The sequence below is a fragment of the Octopus sinensis genome, unplaced genomic scaffold, assembly GCF_006345805.1.
Source record: "Octopus sinensis unplaced genomic scaffold, ASM634580v1 Contig11864, whole genome shotgun sequence".
NCBI classification, from domain to species: Eukaryota; Metazoa; Mollusca; class Cephalopoda; order Octopoda; family Octopodidae; genus Octopus; species Octopus sinensis.
The window spans coordinates 13,599-38,601 of record NW_021832439.1 but is presented as its reverse complement, the minus strand read 5'-3'; the positions used below and the strand labels follow the sequence as shown (position 1 = coordinate 38,601).

The following is a 25,003-nucleotide window of genomic DNA, read 5'->3' as shown; positions in this document are numbered from 1 at the left end:
AATTTATGGAGAAACTGCGGATTATTTATGGGTGTAAAACGATTTTATATCGAGTTGCGCCCCTTCATGAGACTCTTTTAGTTGTTTCAGTCATTTGACTGTGGCCATGCTGGAGCACCGCCTTTAATCGAGCAACTCGACCCCGGGACTTATTCTTTGTGTAAGCCCAGTACTTATTCTTTGTGTAAGCCCAGTACTTATTCTATCGGTCTCTTTTGCCGAACTGCTAAGTAACGGAGACATAAACACACCAGCATCGGTTGTCAAGCAATGCTAGGGGGACAAACACAAACACACACACATACATATATATATATATATATACACATATATACGACGGGCTTCTTTCAGTTTCCGTCTACCAAATCCACTCACAAGGCTTTGGTCGGCCCGGGGCTATAGTAGAAGACACTTGCCCAAGTTGCCACACAGTGGGACTGAACCTGGAACCATGTGGTTGGTAAACAAGCTACTTACCACACAGTCACTCCTGCGCCTATATGCCACTCCTGCCACTGTGGAAAATACGCAGCAACATAGATGTTCGCTTATCGATATCGATAAAATAGTTATTTGAGGCCAGTAAGGTCTGACTAAACAATTCAAGAAAATGCCCTCGTCAGGGGCCGTAGCAACGATAAATAAAAATTGACATACGAACATTTGGCGCAAGTGTGGCAGTGTGGTAAGTAGCTTGCTTCCCAACCACAAAGTTCCGGGTTCAAGTATCTTCTACTATAGCCTTGTGAGTGGATTTGGTAGACGGGGACTGCAGGAAACCCCGTGTGTGTGTATGTGTGTTTCCTTCACCACTGCTTGACAACCGGTGTTGGTGTGTTTACATCCCTTTAACTTTGCGGTTCAGGAAAAAAGAATATTAGGATAAGTATCATGTTTTATCGTGTTCCTGCTGTCAGCACTATTCTGCTTTTGAGAATAAATTATTTCCTTATCTTTATCTTTCAGTACATCTCAACGCTTCTAAAAGCAAATTTTGTTTGCTTACATTTATCATCATTATTTACCTTTGACAGATATTTGTCCTCATCTTGTTTGTTGTTAACACAACGTTTCGGCTGATATACTCTCCAGCCTTCATCAGGTGTCTTGGGGAAACTTCGAACCTGAGTTCTCATTCCTAAGGTATTTTTCAAAGTTATTATTATTATTACTCTCAGAGTGGTTGGCGTTAGGAAGAGCATCCAGCTGTAGAAATTCTGCCAGATCAGATTGGAGTCTGGTTTGCCAGACCTCAGTCAAATCGGCCAACCCATGCTAGCATGGAAAGCGGACGTTAAATGATTATTATTATTATTATTATTATTATTATTATTATTATTCAGGTCACTGCCTGGAATCGAACTTGGAATTTTGGGGTTAGTAGCCTGGGCCCTTAACCAATATGCCATATGCATATAGCATAGTGGTTAAGAGCGCGGGCTATGAAACCCAAAGTTCCGAGTTCGATTCCAGGCAGTGAACTGAATAATAATAATAATAACATACCTTAGGAATGAGAACCCAGGTTCGAAATTTCCCCAAGACACCTGATGAAGGCTGGAGAGTATATCAGCCGAAACATTGTGTTAACAACAAACAAGATGAGGACAAATATCCGTCAAATGTAAATGATGTAAATAATGTACATAATTCCTCATCTCTTAAATATAGAACCGTATTTTGTATTTATCATAATTTTGAAGAATAAAATTGTTAAGCAAGCATATATTTATTCATATTTTCATTTTCATTTACTTGCAGTTTCACCTCCAATGTGAATGCCGAGGAACTTTGGTTTAGAGATACAAAACAGGAGGAGTTCTGAACTACTATGGGCGCCAAGAATCGCCATAAGTATTACAATACATCTAGGAAGAAAATGACTCTCTTGGACTTAAAATAATTACCCTTTGTGTTCTTTCCGTGTTACGTTCTTGGAATTATGAAGTTGAGTTGATGTTTTTAATGTCAGAAAGTAGACAAATGTTAATTGATGTGCTTCCGGCATTGTTGAAAGAACCGTTGAAATGGAAAGTAGCTTCTTTTGGAGATGCCAACTGAACGTCTGATTGGATCGTTAGTCTCTGACAATCATTTATTTACGGTTAGTAGCAGTAGTTGAAGAACTCGGCCGGATGGTTGTTGTTGTCGTAGTAACCACCTTTCCTTGTTCTGCACCATAGGATGGTTTTTATATTACCTCCAGTTAGCATGCAATACCATTTCTGTGACCCCTTGTAAATTCAGAACAGTGTACCATCACCTGACACAAATTAAACCTAACCTTCTGGTCATGTCATTTTAAAGAATTCACAATTTCTGTCTTTTAAGTGCAAATTACAAAGGAAGCTATCAGAAAATGCAAAGAAAAAGAAATTTGCCCTCAACTGTAAAAAAATACCAAAACAAAACAAGATTTGTTCTTCCTTTTTAACGATTCCAAAATAATTCTTATTGGATTTTAATATTGGATAAATTTAACTAAAATAGATGTTTAACAATCTCTGCCCTTTTCCAAACTTGCTGAAGATTCAGTGGATATCCTCCTGTAAACGGTTCTACCACTTGATGGCTCTGTCTTCATGTTAATCTCAGAACCGTTACCATGGCTTGTTCATCTGACACTACCACCAGCAGCAGCAGCAGCAGCAATTTGGCAAACACTGAAACTGGATTTGGCAGCGTCTTGACCCTTATTAAAGCTACCACATCAGACACAAAACCTAAATATAACATGAACTTTTTATCAGAAAAGGACTGCGTGTGGCCCCGTAATTATGCTGCGTCTAGTCAATCAAACATTTCCTCAGATAACGACATGACGTGGTCTGGTGAAAACGATGTGACGCTTTTCACCGATGAAAAAGATGACACTTCGGATATTAATTTCAAATCTGAAGAATTAAACAATTCTAGTAAGATAGACAGTGTAAAAGACATTAATGCCAAACCTAGGGGCCCAACACTTATCTCAAGCGATGGCTCAACTCCATCTATTCAACCTAAATCCAGTGATGGATCTAGGTCCACAGAGAGGATTTGTACAGCTAACACTAATCCTCAGCTCATAGTCTCAACACATTCCTCAGACAAAGTCGATAATGGCTCCGTTCCCAATAATTTGACTTTGTCTTCTGAAAACAGACTCGGCTCCAAGTTTAAAAAAACTGTTACTTCAAGCGAACAAGGTCTTGATCGGAGCCCTGCTCTAACATCTAGGGTCTCCAAGGCAGCATCGGTAACCAGTGCTTCATTAAGTAGTTCCAAATTATCCCAAGACGAAACAACTTCTCCACTGAGTTTGTCACCGCAGAAAGAAGATAGCTTGGATGAGGTCAAAGTTTGCACGTCGCCATTTCCGAACCAAACGTACATCCATCGTTATGGGAAGACCTACTCCGCTCACGGCAATCTGACCCCTCTACCCGGGAAAAGTCATAGGAAATATGGAAAGACTTATTCACCTCGAGGCAATGTCAACCCTAAACCTGATGCAACTGTCACAGCCACACTGTCATCGTCTCTGTTGTCCCAGGACAATCTCTACGGCAACAGGGATAAGAATTTTAACGTCCTTGATTTAAAAACACTCTCTTCTTCGTCTTCTTCATCATCATCATCCTCATCATCTTCACATTTGGATGCTGTCAGTGTAATTGCAAAATCTATGGCAACAGAAAAGAATGAAATGAAATTGTCTTCGAGTCTTTTGTCCAACAGCAAAAACACCTTTGTCCAAAAAAAGTCAGTGATAAACCTTACAAAGGGTCCGCCTGAGAAATTATTAGGGAACGCCAGTCAAAAAATCGATATATCCTCTGGAACTCTAGACCTCCAGCGAAACAGAATGGTAATACTGAACAATAAGACGAGTAGGAAACCTTTTGTTACCGTCTACCTGGTATCAAAGAATGACACCGGCACTAATATCTATGATAGCAACAAAAGCACCTGTTCCGTAACTGAATACCACGATGTGAAGAATGGCAAAGGGGGTTGTTCAAAGGTGGGCCATCCGCAGATAACTGCCAAAAGCGAAGCTAATAATACTGTTGTTAATTTAAATAATGTTCTTGTACAGTCTCTCCATGACTACAAAGAAAATGGTATTCCTGCTCGTAGCTTATTGACTCCAGAATCATTGAAGAATGTGACGAAAGAAAATGCCGAAGCCACTGATGGTTCTTCCACTTTGTTCCACAATCCACAGCCACAGTTGCAATCCAATGACACGAAGAATTTTCCAAAATTTAAAGAATCTGCTACACATGTTAGTGCTCGTGTTGAAACTTTGGCATCAGATGCTGGCGGGAAGAAGGACCAGGATGTCCCTGCTCTTGTAGAACCGCAGCGCAGTAAATCGTCCAAAACGAACGAGGCTGTTGCCAAACTGCATTTAGGAGGGAAGCCTGAGCAATTAGCTGTTAATAATCCTGGAATTGGTAAAGGTAACGTGCAAATGTCTTTGAAAACTAACAGCTTCGAGAAAGTGAAAGTGAAGAAAGAGATGCCAGATACCAGCGAGGAAGAAGGTAATGGTGTAATGAAGGTTTCTTCAGGTGCAAAATCAAACGAAAACAGTCCTGCAGGGCTGAAAAAGCAGTTTTCCTTGATTTGTTCTTGCTCATCAGGCAAAGTGAGTAAAAAGGAGGTGGTCGGGACCCACCAACTGACCGCTGGTCCTTCTGGTGCAAGTTCGACACAGAAGAAAGCTGTCGATTCAAACACCAACACAGGTGGGTCCGATTTGATGGTGGAAGTGAAGTCTGAGAAATCCGAGGAGGAAAACGATAACTATCACTCACCTGTCGTTAAATCCAAGAGCGATCATTCCTACAACACAGGTGTTAAAATTTATGGCAAGAATTCAGCCGACAATATTACCAAAGAGAAAAATGTACTTTCACGGTCAGCAGAATCTCTTGAAAATTTCACACCTAAAGTTAAAACTGACAAAAGTGAATTAACTTTGAATGCAACTAAGAACTGCAATGAAACCGTTTCTTTTAATATAAAATCTGAGAAAGGTTTGTCTTCATCTTGTATCTTAACTAAATGTCCTGATGCAAGTGCTAATTCCAAAACTAAAAACGAGCATTCAGTTGTGGATACTAAAGAATCTCTCAAGAGCTTGCCTTCAAAACAGAATGTTAAACAGCTTCCTTCTCAAAGCAGCATCTCAAATAATTCCTCAACAGTTGTGTCTTTGAAGAAAGTGCAATGTTCACCCAAGTCATTGCTTAATAACCCCCCTGTTTCTTTGGAGCCAAACACAAAGAATTTAAAAACCGTTACTGTCATCAAAACAGAACCAAATTCTTTTGACTGTGCCCCTCTTCAAAACCCTAATGTTTCCACAAACATAGAAACAAGCAAAAAGACTTTGAAACCCATTGCTGACATTAAGAAGGAACCAAATTCTTCAGAACCTTCCTCCCTTCCTTTGAACATGGAAGCAAATAAAAAGGCTTTAAAAACTGTCATTAAAACAGAACCTAATTCTTCAGATTCTGCCCCTCCTCAAAACTTGAATGTTCCTGTGAATATGGAAACAAACAAAAAGACTTTGAAAACTGTTACTGACATTAAGGTGGAACCTAATTCTCCAGAGTCTGTGAAAAACGGTAAGTCGCTGGTTACTGCTAGCGAGCCAACCAAATCAAAACCTCAGCAACATAAACCTGTTCTTCATACTAATGATACACCCACATCTGTTCCTTTAACTCTGGAAAAGGCAAGGTCTCTTTCTTATGTTACATCAGACAAGGACAAAAGCAAGAATTCGGTAGGGCCAACAGCCGTTGGTAATTCAACCAGCGTTTGTTCCCCACCATTTCCTCTTAAACGCAGCACCAACGCCACGGTCAGCACACCAGTGGCTTCTGCAACTACTTCAAGTAATAAAACGTTTGTTCATAGCACTTCTGGTGTCCCGAATGCGCCAATTTACTCAACATGCAGTACTCAAACTTCAAGTTTCACGGCTACTAACTCTCAGAAAGCTGGTGCCATGAATGATGGCTGTAGCAAACCTGGAGTTAAAGCTGTGTCTAAACCTTGTTCAGATAACCCCAGTGGGAAAAGTGCTGCTCTCGATGCTAAAGGCTTGGGGAATTGTGCTAGTAACAAAGTGTCAAGGACTTCGAATGATGCTAAATCGGTGGCACCCGATCCATTGCCTCATAAGCGATTGCCAGTGGTTAGTAGTACAACTAGTACTGTTGATATTAAAGAGAAACCACTTCTAATTCCCAGACAACTACAAACAGTCCGTGTTAAGATTGAAGATAAACAACATTCACCACCTAAACAGCTTAAGGTTGCTCATAGTAGTACTAAGACTCATCATAAATCACTTTCAGCATCTAAACACCAGTCAGCGGTTAATACCAGTACCAAGACTGATCATAAGTCATCCCCACTTCCTAAACAACTATCAATAGTTAATACCAATATTAAGACTGATCATAAGTCACTTCCAGCATCAAATCAGCAGTCGACAGTTTATATCAATATTAAGACTGATCGTAAATCACTTCCAGCATCAAATCAGCAGTCAACAGTTAATACCAGTACTAAGACTGATCGTAAATCACTTCCAACATCTAAACAACTGTCAGTGGTTAATACCAGTACTAAGACTGATCATAAATCGCTTCCAGCATCCAAACAAGTGTCAACAGTTAATACCAGTACTAAGACTGATCATAAATCGCTTCCAGCATCCAAACAAGTGTCAACAGTTAATACCAGTACTAAGACTGATCATAAATCAGTTCCAACATCAAATCAGAAGTCAACGGTTAATACCAATATTAAGACTGATCATAAATCAGTTCAACATCTAAACAACTGTCAGTGGTTAATACCAGTACTAAGACTGATCATAAATCGCTTCCAGCATCCAAACAAGTGTCAACAGTTAATACCAGTACTAAGACTGATCATAAATCGCTTCCAGCATCCAAACAAGTGTCAACAGTTAATACCAGTACTAAGACTGATCATAAATCAGTTCCAACATCAAATCAGAAGTCAACGGTTAATACCAATATTAAGACTGATCATAAATCAGTTCCAACATCTAAACAACTGTCAGTGGTTAATACCAGTAATAAGACTGATCATAAATCACTTCCAGCATCCAAACAAGTGTCAACAGTTAATAGCAGTACTAAGACTGATCATAAATCGCTTCCTGCATCAAATCAGCAGTCAACAGTTAATATCAATATTAAGACTGATCATAAATCACTTCCAACATCTAAACAACTGTCAGCGGTTAATACCAGCACTAAGACTGATCATAAATCACTCCCAGCATCTAAACAACTGTCAACAGTTAATACCAGTACTAAGACTGATCATAAGTCACCCCTAGTTCCTAAACAACAGTCAACAGATGTTAATACCAATACTAAGACTGAGCATAAATCACATTCATCTAAACAACTGTCAACAGTTGCTAATGTTAATTCTAAACCTAATCCTAAGTCACTTCTAATCCCTAAGCAACCACAAGCAGTTCCTAATAGTAATCCTAAGACTGGTCATAAACCACTTGTGACAGTGATTAATGTTAGGGTGGAAGATAAACCACTTTCAGCTCATAAGCATCAACCAATAGTTGCAAATATTAAGGTTGAAAATAAGAGTTTTTTGCCGGCACCTCGTCCAAATACTTCTGGCGTTTCAAGAGTTCTTGTGCAAACGTGTTCTAAGAATACCTTGTTGGTGTCACCTGCCGGATCTCCAGCTCGGCCGCTGGAAAGTCTCAGTAAGGCAGCCGGCAAGCAACAGAAAGGCAATCGGATTCTGTGGAATACATACTGCTATTCCTGTTGGCAGCGGAACCGCACCAAATATGTCTCGAAAAAATATAATAATAACAATAAGAATCGTAAGAGGGGCAGCAACAACATGTGCAAAAACTGCGGGGCTTCCTTGCTAGGAAAACAAAGCAAGAAGTGGAAGTCGTCCAGCATGTTGCTTGACCGTCGGACTTGTAGGACCAGTGATGGTGTCGGTGGTGGTGGCGGTGGTGGTCGCATCACGAACAGAAAACGAGGACTGCATTTTACCTGCTTCAGCTGTCAGCTTCAGTTCTCGAGCCGATGTGCATTCACTGCCCACACGTTGGTCCACCACGCTCTCCGGCCGTATAAGTGCCGGCTGTGCGGACAATCAGCAGCGTCGAAGCAGTTTCTTCAGAGGCACCTTCGAACACACACGACAGGTAAATTATATCTCTTTTTATATTCGTTTATTGTTTATTTCAGCCATTTGACCGCGGCCATGCTAAAGCGCACCGCCTTTAGTTGATCGAACACATCGACCCCCCAGGACTTATACTTTGTAAGCCTGGTACTTATTCTATCGGCCCCTTTCACTGAACTGCTAAATTAGGGGGATGTAAACATACCAGCATTGGTTGTCAAGCAATGGTAGGGGCACAAACACACACACACACACACATACGGGCTTCTTTCAGTTTCCATCTACCAAATCCACTCACGAAGCTTTGGTCAGCCCAAGGCCATAATAGAAGACACTTACCCAAAGTGCCACACAGTGGGACTGAACCCGGAACCCCGTGGTTGGTAAGTAAGCTACTTACCACACAGCCACTCCTGCACCTATTTTTCGTATCTCATCTTTGTTCTCTTTACGTATTTATGTTTTTAATATTCCAGTGGTCTTGTCGTTTAGATCAAGGTGAGCCCATACTGAACAGGGCTATTGGTCAACGACATTCCATCCATGACCGTCTCATCGGTTTTTTTTTTTTTTTGCTTCTGACTGTGGTATCTAAGACTTGCAGATACTATTCAATGTGGCCATCTTTCTTTTAAGACAAGGAGCTGTGATATTAGGGTAATTTGGCTGCTGTTTCTAGCTGGTCAAGTGTTGTCTGTGTGGGCACAAGCACCCGCGAGGTCAGTTTTGGCAAGGTTTTTACAGCTGAATGCCCTTCCAAATGCCAACCATTTTACAGTGTAGACTGGTGCTTTTAAGTGGCACCTGCACTGACAGGGTCACCAAGTTATCTGCAAGACCAAAAAAGAAAGTGGACGTCAAATGATGAGAATTAGTGTGTGTGTGTGTACTATCTTTTACTTGTTTCAGTCATTTGACTGTGGCCATGCTGGAGCACTGCGTGTAGTTGAGCAAATCGACCCCAGGACTTATTCTTTGTAAGCCTAGTACTTATTCTATTGGTCTCTTTTGCCGAACCGCTAAGTTACGGGGACGTAAACACACCAGCATCGGTTGTCAAGCAATGTTGGGGGGACAAACACATACACACACACATATATGTATATATATATACACGATGGGCTTCTTTCAGTTTCCGTCTACCAAATCCACTCACAAGGCTTTGGTTGGCCCGAGGCTATAGTAGAAGACACTTGTCCATGGTGCCACGCAGTGGGAGTGAACCCGGAACCATGTGGTTCGTAAGCAAGCTACTTACCACACAGCCACTATAAACTTTCATAAAAAAAAAAAGGTTGAATAGTGACTTCAAAGTTACAGTCAACCTTTGTAAATGTTATCAAACTTGCATTCTAGTAAAAGTATTGAGCAATCCTGTTTTATGTTAAATAGTTGTTTCTATGTTACTCAACATAAAAGCAAACTTTGAAACCTGCACACCCGCACTCGTCAGAGGCTTCTTTCAGTTTCCATCTCTCAAATTCACTCGTAAAGCTTTTGGTCAGCTTAAGGAAAAAAAAAAAACAAAAAAACACTTGGTCAAAGTGTCATGCACTGGGACTGAACCTGGAACCATTTGCTTGGGAAGTTCACTTCTCAACCACACAGCCATGCTGTTTGTGTGTGTGTGTAGGGCCATTTCTAATGCCTTATTCATTTGGCATTGCTGTTATGGAAATATCTATGGAACACATAATTGCTACAATAATAACTCTCTCTCAATATAATTATACTAGCAGGATCGCCCGGCGTTGCTCGGGTGTGTTTCGACCCTTTAGAATTGGAATTTTTGAAAAGTAAAAATTTTGCATTATGTAGCTTGTTATTCTCTTTAAGTGAACATTTTTCTGGTTGAAATACACCGTAAAATGGCGACACAGCTGTCAAAAAATCGAAAAAAAAAACGGGATTTTCATAGAAAAAAAGCACCTTATTGAGGTAAATAATTTTTGGTGTTAACATGGTCCGATTTGAATATTTCCTTCTACGGAATGAAGAGCAAGCCTTCTTCTATCATACTCTCAATTTTGGTCAACTTGCTCCGCAGGGTCTCGGAGAAGATAGTGTTAGTTGAAGACTTCCAAACCTGCCATACACAGACAACTTCAGCTTTATAAATAGTAAAAAATAGGGATTTTCATAGAAAAACCCCCACCTTTTTGATGTAAACAATTTTTGGTGTTAACATGGTCCGATTTGAATATTTTCTTCTACAGAAGGAAGAGCAAGCCTTCTTCTATGATACTCTCAATTTTGGTCAACTCGCGCTGCAGGGTCTCGGAGGAGATAGTGTTAGCTGAAGGCTACCAAACCTGCCATACAACTTCAGCTTTATATATATATAGATTTCGGAATTCATCTTGTGCTAGTCTTTAGATTGTGATACAAGGGAGGCTACTCATAGTTCTCCTTTATAGTCACTACAACGAACTGAAGCCAATAAGAATTTAAGAATCCTGATTTTAAAGTCTTTTGGCCTTGACTGTCCTGTCTTTTTTGGCCAATGTGTCATTTGAGGGAGATCATCATCATCATCATCATCGTCATCATCATTTAGTGCTCCGTTTTCCCTACTGGCATAGATTCGATGGTTTGTTAGGAGTTGGCAATCCAGAGGACCGTCCCTAACCCCTAAATCTGCTTTGGCCAGGTGTTGTCTGTGGTTGGTCGTTCTTCCTAACGCCGACCACTTTACAGAGTGTGTACTGGGTGCTTTTTACATGGCACCAGCACCTGTGAGGTCACCCCAAGTAATTTACGAGACAAAGGCCCTCTCGATTGAAGTATTGAGAGAAATGGCTTTGTGTCAGGCAATGGAAGGTTGAAATATGATAGGGTTGGGGGACAGAATCGGGTGCCTTGCTGGTCATTTATAACATTAGAAGTAACAATATAATTCTACAAATGGCAGTAGATTATTGAGTAATTTCAATAATAATGTAGCCTGAATGAGGGGAAAGAAAGAACAAACGTTCCTTCCTAAGTTATTCAACTCCCTGGACAAACTTTTAGATACTAAAGATCTCAACAGATTCACTCATATTTATAAACTTTCAGCCAGACGAATTGTCAGGTATTGTCCACCTTTTCTTTTCTGGTGTTTTGACCCGAAACTACAACATCCCTTGGTGGGTAGGTCAGTAGTGATGGACAGTCACTGCTAACCTTCTCCTAGCTTCCAGTTCAACTCCTCCTCCGGCTCATTCCAGAACCCCAAAAAGATGTTCCTTCTGTTGCCATCCCCAACCTTTTGAGTAAGTGCTGCCTTCTGGCTCCCGACCAATCCCAGAGCTGTCAGCATCTTCCACAAAAACCGTACTAGGGAACCCTTACAATTAACCTCAAATGGAAATAGCCAGACTTGCACATATAGGGATTATTAGGGCAAGACAGGGAATAACAAGTATAAGAAATTTTTAATTGATATTTTTGGTTTCAGCACCTATTCATTCCCAGGCCCCCTTTGAATGTAAAAATAATTACTTTGTCAGAAAAAGGTATTTTCTCTGCCGAAAAAAAGGAAGTGTTTTCCTCTTGTTCAATACGCTTCTTTCAGAAAATTACTATTTTTAAATCTCACAACGAGAGATATTCAGCAACAATACTTTGGAGTAAAGATTGTTTGCGATCCTAAAATGGCAGTCCTGGTTTAGGACGAATGTTACTGTAATTTAGTCCCAGGAGACATCTTCTCCAGCTGGGTATACGACACGATTTGTGTTTGAAAATATAAGTATTATATTGATACTTCTAATGTTATAAATGACAAATTATCATCATCATCATCATCATCATCATCATCGTTTAACGTCTGTTTTCCGCGCTAGTGCGGTTCGACCGGGGTCTGGGAAGCCAGGGGCTGCACCAGGCTCCAGTCTGATCTGGCAGTGTTTCTACAGCTGGATGCCCTTCCTGACGCCAACCACCCCGTGAGTGTAGTGGGTGCTTTTTACGTGCCACCTGCACAGGTGCCAGGGGCGGTCTGGCATTGGCCACATTCGGATGGTGCTTTTTATGTGCCACCGGCACAGAAGCCAGTCTAGGCGATGCTGGCATCGGCCACGTTCGGATGGTGCTTTTTATGTGCCACCAGCACAGAAGCCAGTCGAGGCGGCGCTGGCATCGGCCACGTTCGGATGGTGTTTTTTATGTGCCACCGGCACGGAAGCCAGCCAAGGCGGCGCTGGCATCGGCCACGATTCGGATGGTGCTTTTTATGTGCCACCGGCACAGAAGCCAGTTGAGGCGGCGCTGGCATCGGCCACGTTTGGATGGTGCTTTTTATGTGCCACCGGCAGAGAAGCCAATGAACATTGAAACTGAAATTGGAACTCTGTGGTTTGCCAGCAAACTTTTTTTTTGCCACAAAGCATATGTGAAAGGCGCATATAGCCCCATGGTCAGGGCGTTGCCCTTAGGATCACGAGATCGCGTGGTCTCAATGCCCGGACTGGGTTGGCCGTAAAACACTTCGTCCCTCGTTGCTTCCGCGATCACTTGGGCACTTGGGACCCGTGCATTGTGTGTGTGTGGTCGCATGTCAGCGGGCGGAGGACTTAGTAGACTGGGTGGGATAACATAGGGGTGCACCGTACCCCTGTTCAGACTACGTCGATTTGATGGAGGGTGTGAGCTAAAGGGCAGCACATTACACTTTTACTATTTAGTCTTTACTTGTATCAGTCATTTGGCTGCGGCCATGCTGGAGCACCGCCTTTAGTCGAGCAAATCGACCCCAGGACTTATTCTTTGTGATCCTAGTATTTATTCTATCGATCTCTCTTTTGCCGAACCGCTAAGTTACGGGGACGTAAACACACCAGCATCGGTTGTCAAGCGATGTTGTGGGGGGACAAACACAGACACACAAACATAAACACACACACACATTATATATATATATATATATATATATATATACACACACATACAACAGGCTTCTTTCAGTTTCCGTCTACCAAATCCACTCACTAGGCTTTGGTCGGCCCGAGGCTTGTAGTAGAAGACACTTGCCCAAGATGCCACGCAGTGGGACTGAACCCGGAGCCATGTGGTTGGTAAAGCAAGCTACTTACCACCACACAGCCAGTCCCTGCACCATATCTGATCACTATAAACGAATCGTTCGTGCAGGTTTATTCAACGAGAATAAACCCCCCGGACTACGAGGGATTACCAACACCACACACACACACACACACACACACACACACACCACACACACACACACCACACACACGCAACACGCACATACACACACATATGCACGACGCACGCGCGCACATTTATTTATTTATTTATTTATTGGGTCGTCCGAAACGCTTGTATTCTCTATGTCGTCACTTCCGTTCTGTTCCGCAGTTGAAGGTCGGTCGGCGACGGAGCGAATGAATCATCATCGGATTTGCCGAAAGTATGAAGAGCATGACGACAGGGACACACGCACGCGCACGCACACACATATTCAAAAATATTCGTAATAATTTTTTTGAAAGAAAGAAACATAAAATAATAGTAAAACTGAGGAATAACGGAAAGAACCATTTTTCAGCTTCAAATAAACGATCCTCTCTCTCCACCACTCCCCTCTTCCCTCTCCCTGTTCTCGTCTCTCTCCCGCCTCCTTCGTCTTTTCATCATTCCCTCTTCCCTCCTCTCATCCTTCACTCATTTCTCTCTCCTTCCATGTTTTCCTTGATTTTTTTACCTGTCTCCCCTCTGCCTCCTCCTCACATCTTTCCTCTCTATCACTCCCTTGTTCTGTTCCTCTCTCTCTCTCTCCCTTTTCCTCCTCTCATCGTTCATTCCTTATTACTCTCTCCTTCCATATTTTCCTTATGTGTCTTTTTTACCCGTCTTCCCTCTGCCTTCTCCTCATATCTTTCCTCACTCGTTCCTCTGTCTCTTCTCTTCCTGTCCTCGTCTCTCTCTCTCCACCTCCGTCTTTTCATCATTCCCTCTTCCCTCCTCTCATCCTTCATTCCTCATTTCTCTCTCCTTCCATGTTTTCCTTACGTCTTTTTTTTACCCGTCTCTCCTCTGCCTTCTTCTCATATCTTTCCTCTATCACTCCAATGTGTCGTTCCTCTCTCCCTCCTCCTTCGTCTTTTCATCATTCCCTCTTCCCTCCTCTCATCCTTCATTCCTCATTTCTCTCTCCTTCCATATTTTCCTTATCCTTTTTTTTCGTCTCTCCTCTGCCTTCTCCCATCTTTCCTCTCTATCACACTCCATTGTCCCGTTCCTTCCCTCTCCCTTCTCCCTTCTCCCTCCTCTCTCCTCATTTCTGCCAAAGTTAGTTAAAGGGAAAATATTTATGTAGAACTATTGCAAGAGTTGCCTCCCATATTCGATGCACTCTTATTCTTTTGAGAAAAACTTTTAACGCACACACACCCACACAGACGCATATACACATACATACATACATGCGGACACACACAAACATCCACACACACACACACACACAACACACACACACACACACACCACACACACGCAACACGCACATACACACACATATGCACGACGCACGCGCGCACATTTATTTATTTATTTATTTATTGGGTCGTCCGAAACGCTTGTATTCTCTATGTCGTCACTTCCGTTCTGTTCCGCAGTTGAAGGTCGGTCGGCGACGGAGCGAATGAATCATCATCGGATTTGCCGAAAGTATGAAGAGCATGACGACAGGGACACACGCACGCGCGCACACACACATATTCAAAAATATTCGTAATAATTTCTTTGAAAGAAAGAAACTTAAAATAATAGTAAAACTGAGGAATAACGGAAAGAACCATTTTTCAGCTTCAAATAAACGATCCTCTCTCTCCACCACTCCCCTCTTCCCTCTCCCTGTTCTCGTCTCTCTCCCGCCTCCTTCGTCTTTTCATCATTCCCTCTTCCCTCCTCTCATCCTTCACTCATTTCTCTCTCCTTCCATGTTTTCCTTGATTTTTTTACCTGTCTCCCCTCTGCCTCCTCCTCACATCTTTCCTCTCTATCACTCCCTTGTTCTGTTCCTCTCTCTCTCTCTCCCTTTTCCCTCCTCTCATCGTTCATTCCTTATTACTCTCTCCTTCCATATTTTCCTTATGTGTCTTTTTTACCCGTCTTCCCTCTGCCTTCTCCTCATATCTTTCCTCACTCGTTCCTCTGTCTCTTCTCTTCCTGTCCTCGTCTCTCTCTCTCCACCTCCGTCTTTTCATCATTCCCTCCTCCCATCCTTCTCCCCTCATTTTTCTCTCCCATGTTTTCCTTACGTCTTTTTTTTACCCGTCTCTCCTCTGCCTTCTTCTCATATCTTTCCTCTATCACTCCAATGTGTCGTTCCTCTCTCCCTCCTCCTTCGTCTTTTCATCATTACCCTCTTCCCTCCTCTCATCCTTCATTCCTCATTTCTCTCTCCTTCCATATTTTCCATATCCTTTTTTTTCGTCTCTCCTCTGCCTTCTCCCATCTTTCCTCTCTATCACACTCCATTGTCCCGTTCCTTCCCTCTCCCTTCTCCCTCCTCTCTCCTCATTTCTGCCAAAGTTAGTTAAAGGGAAAATATTTATGTAGAACTATTGCAAGAGTTGCCTCCCATATTCGATGCACTCTTATTCTTTTGAGAAAAACTTTTAACGCACACACACCCACACAGACGCATATACACATACATACATACATGCGGACACACACAAACATCCACACAGACACACACACAAACACTGCCACACACACACACACACATTTTTTACACGAAGTTTAAAAGAAAAAACTTTTAGAAAACCTTCAAAATATTCCTTAAATATCTATTTTACCCCCTTTTTTCTCTCATCTCCATTACAACAAATATTTAAAAGTATGTTTCCATCTCAAAGAAACTTCATTACTTAAAAAGAAAACCCAAAATTTCAATCCAATCCCAAAGAAAGGTACATTTTATTCCATTTCTTCATTCAAGTTTCTATGGAAATAAGGTTTTTTAATTTATATATCTTTGATCATATTGGGGACATATAGAAAGAATGTATATAAATTGTTCACATACACATACATACATACATACATGCATACATACCTACATACATACATACCTACATACATACATACATACATACATACATACATACATACCTACATGCATGCATGCATGCATGCATGCATGCATACATACATACATACATACATACATACATACATACATCATACATACATACATACATACATACATACATACATACATACCTGCATGCATGCATGCATGCATGCATGCATGCATGCATGCATGCATGCATGCATACATACCTACATGCATGCATACATACCTACATGCATGCATACATGCATACATGCATACATGCATGCATACATACATACATACATACATACATACATACCTACATACATACATACATACATACCTACATGCATACATGCATGCATACATACCTACATACATACATACATACATACATACATACATACCTACATGCATGCATGCATGCATGCATGCATGCATGCATACATACATACATACATACATACATACATACATACATACCTACCTACCTACCTACCTACCTACCTACCTACCTACCTACCTACCTACCTACATACATACCTACCTACCTACCTACCTACCTACCTACCTACCTACCTACCTACCTACCTACATACATACATACATACATACATACATACATACATACATACATACATACATACATAATACATACATACATACATCATGCATGCATCATGCATGCATGCATACATACATACATACATACATCATGCATGCATCATGCATGCATACATACATACATCATGCATGCATACATACATACATACATACATACCTACATACCTACATACATACATCATACATTCATACGTTTGTCATTGTATTGTGGCCATGCTGGGGCAATCGCCTTCAGTTTTAGTCAAGCAAATCGAAACCATTGCTTATTTTTTTGCCTTTTGGAAAGCCTGTTGCTTATTTCGTTGATCTCATTTGCTGAACCCTCTAAGTTGCAGGGACATAAACGAACTAACACCGTTTGCCACATGGTGTTCAGGGGCAAGCACACATGCACGCGCGCACAACAGGCTTCATTCGATTTCCTTGTACTAAATGCACTCACAAGGCCTTATTTGGCTCAAAGCCAAAGTAAAAGACACCTGCCTCAGGTGCCACACACTGGGACAGAACCTGAAACCTTGTGGTTAGTAAGCAAACCTCTTACCACCCAGCCACGATTATTTTGAAGTTGTTTTAGTTCTTACTAATCTATCCACTTTCTGTGGTTCTTCTGTTTTGTTTATGGTGTGCTGCTGTCTCTAAGGCACCAATCCTGGGTGTTCCAGAATGTTCTTCCACACTTATCGCTGTGTGGTAAGTAGCTTGCTTACCAACCACATGGTTCCGGGTTCAGTCCCACTGCATAGCACCTTGGGCAAGTGTCTTCTACTATAGCCTCGGGCCGACCAAAGCCTTGTGAGTGGATTTAGTAGACGGAAACTGAAAGAAGCCTGTTGTGTGTATATATATATATATATATATGTGTGTGTGTCTTTGTGTCTGTTTGCCCCCCCTCCCCACCATCACTTGACAACCGATGTAGGTGTGTTTACGTCCCCGTAACTTAGCCAAGTAAAATCGCAGATGTGGCAGATACCGGTGTCATGCAAATGGCACCTGTGCTGGTGGCATGTAAAAGCACCCACTACACTCTCAGAGTGGTTGGCATTAAGAAGGGCAGCTATAGAAAGCCCTGCCGAATCAGACTGGATCCTGGCACAGCCTTCCAGCATGCCACCCTAGTCAAACCGTCCAACCCATGCCAGCATGGACAATGGACGTTAATGATGATGATGTGTGTACCATGATTATGTGTATTGGATGTTTTTCTATTTTTTTTAAGACGATGGGTCTTGATTTCAGAGTGGTTTGGCTGCATTTTCTAGCAGGTCAAGCAATGACCATAATTTCAATCCTTGACAAAGGTAACTTCTGGGGAGTGGTGGGTGAAGCTGAGCGATGTGGAGGTGGGTGTCTAGTTGATTCTAAGACTGCAGTTTGTCCATAACTGTATCTACTCTCTTTTATCAGCCTTGGAGGGAAAGGTGTCTCCACAACATTGGTCGACTAGCTAGAAATAGTAACTAAATCTCCCTCAAATCACACCTTGTTACCTTAAAACAAAGGAAAGACACACTTGATATAGCAAGCCCAGGTATTATCCTGTGGGGATGGTCACAGCTAGAACGTCCTTTGATTATAGTTCTCAATTAGGTCCTACCTGGGAGTTGAGCATCAAAGTATTCTAGTATAAAGTATATAAGCACAGTAGTTATTTTCATTAATGAAACCGCCTTCGAATTGAATTCATCATCATCATCATCATCATCGTTTAGCGTCCGTTTTCCATGCTAGCATGGGTTGGACGGTTCTACTGGGGTCTGTGAAGCCAGAAGGCTTCATCAGGACAGTCAAATCTGGCAGCGTTTCTACGGCTGGATGCCCTTCCTAACGCCAACCACTCCGAGAGTGTAGTGGGTGCTTTTTACGTGCCACCCTTTATACGTGATTAAATAAATGATGAAATGGTCATGGTTGGAATGCCTTTGATCATGGGTTTGTTTGTGTATTCTGATGAATAATTTGTGCACAATGGATTGTTAATGAATTGACAAGGATTTACCTAACAAAGAATTGTGGAAAGCATCCTAGTATTGGTGTATAGTCCTATACACTTTGTGTATAGGACTCATTTGAGACACTTTTATTAAAGAAATGTGCATCTTATTACAAATGCCTTCAATTACAGTTTATTCGTTAACCCATCAGCATTTAAATCAACCGTATCCGGCCCCAAAATTCTTCCTGATGTATGTTCAAATCAGCTGGATCTGGCCTCTTACACATACCTTACAATATCATTCCCAAAGTAAAGAGTCACATCACTGAAATCATAAAGCTATGAAAGCATGTATGAGTAATTGAAAATGATGTAAAATATATAAGCGTTATCTTATATATAAAACTGAAGTTGTCTGTATGTGGGGCAGGTTTGGTAGCTTTCAACTAACACTATCTCCTCCAAGACCCTGCGGCGAAAGTTGACCAAAATTGAGAGTATGATAGAAGAAGGCTTGCTCTTCATTCCATAGAAGAAAAAATTCAAATCAGACCATGTTAACACAAAAAATTATTTGCATCAAAATGGTGCTTTTTTTTCTATGAAAATCCCTATTTTTTACGATTTTTGTTTTGACAGCTGTGTCGCCATTTTTCGGTGTATTTCAACCAGAAAAATGTTCACTTAAAGAGAATAACAAGCTACATAATGCAAAATTTACTTTTCAAAAATTCCTATTCTAAAGGGTCGAAACACACCCGAGCAACACCGGGCGATACTGCTATCATCATCATCATCATCGTTTAACGTCTGTTTTACGCGCAAGCACGGGTTGGGCGGCCAGCACCAGAAAACTTATAACTTTGGAATTCGATGTGATGGTTAAGATGGGAACGCCTCTGGAGTTGTGGTTCTCAACCTTTTCCATATCCAGGCCAGATCCCAAACCTCTGGTTTACTTTTCAAAAATTCCAATTCTAAAGGGTCGAAACAAACCCGAGCAACGTCGGGTGATACTGCTAGTATTTTATAAAAGAATCTGAAAGCTAAATCGTTAAAAACAGATAATTAATTGTTGATTTATTTTTGTTGTATCTCTTAAGTTTTAAGTTTTTGCTAATGCGTTTTTTTCTTCTTTCTGTTTCCAGGGAGACGACAGTTTCAGTGTTCCGCTTGTCTTAAAAAGTTCCTGTATCTGTGTAATCTCCGTGTGCACAGTCGTCGACATCAGAATGAGAAGAGATTGTTCCAGTGCTCCAGTTGTTGCCATCGTTACAGTCGGAGCAGAACCCTCGCCAAACACAAATGCTTCTTCGCTCATGGAACCAAATCTAAATCTGTCTCCGAGTCTAAAACGAGGTCTGTAAACGTGATGAAATCTCAGCCTCCACAGCCGGAACAATGCCGACAGTATGGTGCAAAACCAGAGCAAACGGGATGTAGCAAGCAGCTGAAGAATGCGTCCCAGAGGAAACAATTCTCATCAGATTCCGTGGAAGTTGATAATGGTAAAGCTGGTGTGGTCGGCGTACGCCAACAACCTGATGGCATTAAACAGCTTTCTACCGATGCCTCTGATTGTAGCGGTAGTAGTAGTATTAGTAGTGGTGGTGGTGATAACGATGTTGGCAGAAAAACTTCTTCATCATCAACGGATTTAATGAACGGTCTGATATCACCAGCAGCAAGTAAGAGGAAACCGTCTGCGACAGTAGCAGAGAAACTTCTATCTGCTTCTTCTTCAGTTGCCAAGGAAAATTCTTCATCAAAAGACTCACCATCTAGTTTGAAAATGTCGCCAGCAGCGAGCAAGGAGAACATGTTGATGCTAGTCACAGACAAACCACTTTCCGCTCTCTCTGTTGATGGTTCCAAGAGGAATGATTCTTCTAGTATTGATAACAAACCTGTCTTTGTTTATGGTGTGGCAGTGAAAGTTGAAAAACCTGCCGCCAAAGTGTTGAACTCAAAATCTCCTCTTCTTGGGGCCACAGATAAAGTTGTAACTTCTCTCCCTCAGAAACCTACCACGAAGTCTGAATGTTCAAATCAGTTACAGGCTGCCGATGTGGATGAAAAGAATACCTGTCAAGATTTGAGCTCAGGTTCCAAGAAGGCAGTGTCTCAGAACTCTGTGAAGATCGAGAAGGATTTAGACGATGAGGTTACGAAAACTCAGATAATAAAATCCGAAGATGATGTAGGAAACGGCTCATCTTCAGCGTGTTTGGTTTCTAAACTCAGTTCTAAAATGGGTGAATTGCATGGCGATTGCAAAGATAACAGAAGGGCCAAAGAGCAATTGAATGTGTTACCTTTGGAAAAAAAGTTTGTTAAAGAAACAATTGGTGTAGGGGCTGATAAAAAGGAGCCAGAGGTGAAAGCAGAATTGGGCAGTGTTGCGCCTGGTACCCTGCCAGGTGTGGTGGCTCTCCCTGGGGAAGATGGAAAGAAGGAGAAGAAAGACATTGGTATTGAACACTCAGAAACGAAGGGAAGGTCAGGTAATAACCAATCAATGGCTGTGGTGATTGCGGATGAAGATAATAAGGCTGTGAATGTTGATGTGACTGACAATGAGGGCAAGGGGAAGAAAGCCGCAGTTAAGGAGATGAAGAAGGTGGATGCTGGAAGTGTTGTTTTGGTAAAAGAAGAGGAGCCGAGAGTGGCTGTTGAAGGTGGTGCCGAAGGTGTGGGAGTTGATCGGACGAGTTCCAGAGTTAAGCTGAAAGATAAGGAAGTGAAAACGCAAAGTGGTGATGAAGGGAGCAAAAGGGAGAAGCCACATTGGGCGATGGAGCCGAAGGGTCAGAGTGGCGAAGATGGGGAACTGTGTTGTGAAAGGAAGGATAACAGAAAGAGAAAAGAAAGCAAGGCACCACTAACGGAAGATGAAGAAGAGGAAGAAGAAGAGTTGGAGAAAGAACTCAAAGACATTCAGGTGTTGAACAAAGATCTGAATGTAAAAGAGTTGGGTGGGGAGGCTGAAGAGGAAATGCTTGAATGCCAGACGCCGGTCTCAGAAATTATTGAATCTCATGAGTTCCACGAACAAGAAAGGGTCATATTTCTTCCGAACGCATTGCCTGATGGGAAAATGAGCAATGGCTCCGAGACGGACGGCAACCTCATTAAGTTGCCTCGTACCATCAGGCAATGTGTGACCGTTGATGGTGACTATGTCAGTGGACAACCAATTAAGGTGGGATCTACCGATGTTACTGCTGCCGATCCTAGCAAACTTAGTACTGCTGTGATATATTCTCCCAGTCATCAGAGAGAAAAACTAGTAGAAAGTTCTGGTAGTGGCCAAAATAAAAACTGCTGGCACAAAGAAGATGGTGATAATAATGATGATGATGTTAAGGGTGTGATCCCGGCATCCAAACTGTCTTTACATGACTTGAAGATTAGCTCGATTTTTGGAGCCTGTAAAAGCGATAATAGTAGCAAGCTGTTAGAAAAGAGTGAACGACAGCAGCATGATGTGCGGTCGGGTGAAACAACAGCGCTTACCGATGGTAAGAATGACCAATTGCTACAAGTGTCCAAGGACGGTCTTGGTGGTCAAGGGGAAGATCATAGTTTCACATCAACAGAAGGCGTGACCGTTAAGACCAATGTTGGTGGAAACCATGACCCTTCACTCGACAGTCAGTCGACAGTCACACCCAAAGAACAATTGAAAATTTTAGAGCGTGTCCGTTCGCTGCCCAAGCGGAAGTGTAAGAAACCTGTAAAATATTTCTGTGATGACTTCATTTCGTCTTTGTCCGAGAGTCCTGGAAAGTCCAAGGACAAACTTCAGAATCCATCATCTTCCACAACTGTTCCACGTGTATCATCTCCACAGACAGCATCGTCAAATACTCGACACTCGTTACCGTCATCATCTCTGTCGTCATCTTCCTCGTCATCATCTTCGTTGTCATCTTCGTTATCATCGTTATCGTCGTCATCGTCGTCTGCTGCGTCCACGTCATCATCCAAACCTTTGTCTTGTGATAAATCTGATCAGCTTAATAATCAAAATGCTACTACGAGAGAGAAAAAACCCGCGGCAGAAAAATGTGAGGAAGAGAAGAAAGAGAAGGGCAACAACAACAACAACAGCAACAACAACAATAGCAGAAAGCGGAAATTGTCAGAAACCGCTCCTGGATCGAAGTCTAAGAAGTCTTTGAGATGTAGCAAGAAAGTGGAGCCCAAAGATGAGAATTCTAATAGCGGCAGCGTTGAAGAGGACATGAAAGTGGACAGGAAGCACGTTTTGAAGAACTTCTTGAAACTTCGGTTCAGTACGTCTACGCAAAGTAAGGAGAAACACGATCAAGAGAAACTTCTCGGTCAGAAGGTGCTCAAAAAACACACGGTGATTCCAAAGACGGCGAAAGTTCGTAAAGTGCCGCCGTCTCCTCCTAAGAAGAATCGACCAATGTCGAATTCATCTTATGGTCTTCTTAAAATGGCGGCTGCTGACCGAGGACTACTGCTGCCCGATCCACCGAAATTAAGGAGACCTGTTAGCATCTTGCCCAAAGTGGATCCCGATGTGAGTAAGGTACTGGTAACCCTACCTGACCCCCAGAAAGATTATTCTTGTCTGCAGCAAGAACCTCTTCACGATGAGAAACCTGCTGCAGCCAGTGTAATGTCACGTCGCGACGAGATCCTTAAGAACTTGATCCATTTCAAATACGACACGCCATCCTTTCCGGAAGTGTCCGTGGAGGAAGAGAGTCATAAGCCCGGTGGTGGTGGTGGTGGTTTGCCGAAGAAATCCGAAGTGTTTGATATGCGAACGGAACCGATCCAACTGACGAAACTCTTGGAGCGGCCAATTGTTGCTACCGTTCCGCCGCTCAACCTTGCTTTGATCCCGACATCCTGTCCTATCGGGATGATGACCCCAATGCCGCCAACAACACCAGCAGTAGCAGCGACACCAATAACAACATTAACAACACCGCCACAAATGACAATGACTGCCACAACAGCCACCTTACCAATATCGACGCCGTTGCCATATCCCTCAGCTGCTGTTTCTGTTAGACCCCCATCTGCTTCAACGGTTCCGGTGTTACCTACCATAATGCCAAATATGAAGAGTGACTATGATTTCAAAAGAAGCTTGGTCCCTGGCGAATATCCATCCGGCGGGGCAATGATACCCCTGGCGCCGGAGCAGGCCCACACGTGCTGCGAGGCCATGCAACCAAACTTCTACGAGAAAGGAACCTTGCTGTACACGATGCCGATGGTAGAACCGAAATCCAAGATGGAAGTTCCGTCGTATTCGTTGGTGAGCGTCAAGATGGAACACGTGTCCCCGGCGCCCGACACCTTCTGCGGGGAGCAGCCCGACAACCAGTACGGACTGAGAATCAGCGATGTGACCGGGAATATTTCCATGTCTGACCCCCTCTCCTTGATCCCCCCTGCGGTCCCGGTTACCGAAGAAGACTCAAAGTTGTCCGTTGCCAATGCACTTCTGCAGGACCCACCGGACGACAAGGCGAAGGACTGGGCCATAACGAGGCGCCGTCCTCTGAGGTGCACATTAGTCGAGAATGAAGATGGCCTGGGACGTTCCATATTTTCATTCGAATGCTGTGGCCAGTCATTTTCGCAACCCATGGACTTAGCTCGTCATCTTGATCATTGCCATAAGTAATATATATATATATATATATATATATTTATATATATATAATATATATATATACACATATATATATATTTATATATCTTCATGTATACTTACACAAACACCGCATACATACATATGAATTTATAGCATATATATATATATTGACACAGACCTACTATAAATTCATGAGTACATACACAAATACATACATAAACATTTATAGTGTATGTGTGTATGTATGTATATATACACACACACATCTGAGGAACCAATATGAATTTTTACATACATTTATATATATATATATATACATCTGTGTGCACATACATGCAAATGTCTAAGTGAACAATTGAAGACAAAATCTTATTGGAACATGTTAAAAATAATTAATTAATTAATTAATTAATTATAAAAGAGACTGAAAAAAAGACTAAGATTATAATTTAAAAGAAAGAAAAAATGAGGCTAATTACTTAAAAAAAAAAGACTTGATGAAAAAGAAACT

At 42.0% G+C, this 25,003-nt stretch overlaps 1 protein-coding gene across 14 annotated transcripts in view; it reads left to right on the top strand.

Annotated features, from left to right (window-relative positions):
• Positions 1-24,656, top strand: part of LOC115229099 — a 54,670-nt gene extending 30,014 nt beyond the window's left edge. For 4 of the 14 annotated variants that reach the window (XM_036499108.1, XM_036499103.1, XM_036499105.1 and 1 more), the window contains exons 2-4: positions 1,762-6,783; positions 6,843-8,236; positions 19,997-24,647. In XM_036499108.1, the coding sequence (XP_036355001.1) occupies positions 2,606-6,783; positions 6,843-8,236; positions 19,997-24,522 (10,098 nt within the window). In that variant the 5' untranslated portion in view covers positions 1,762-2,605 and the 3' untranslated portion in view covers positions 24,523-24,647. Of the gene's footprint in view, positions 1-1,761; positions 6,784-6,842; positions 8,237-19,996 lie in introns of all 14 variants that reach the window. The other 10 variants (XM_036499104.1, XM_036499115.1, XM_036499117.1 and 7 more) reach the window with 10 other exon arrangements.
• Positions 24,657-25,003: the final 347 nt, after the last annotated feature.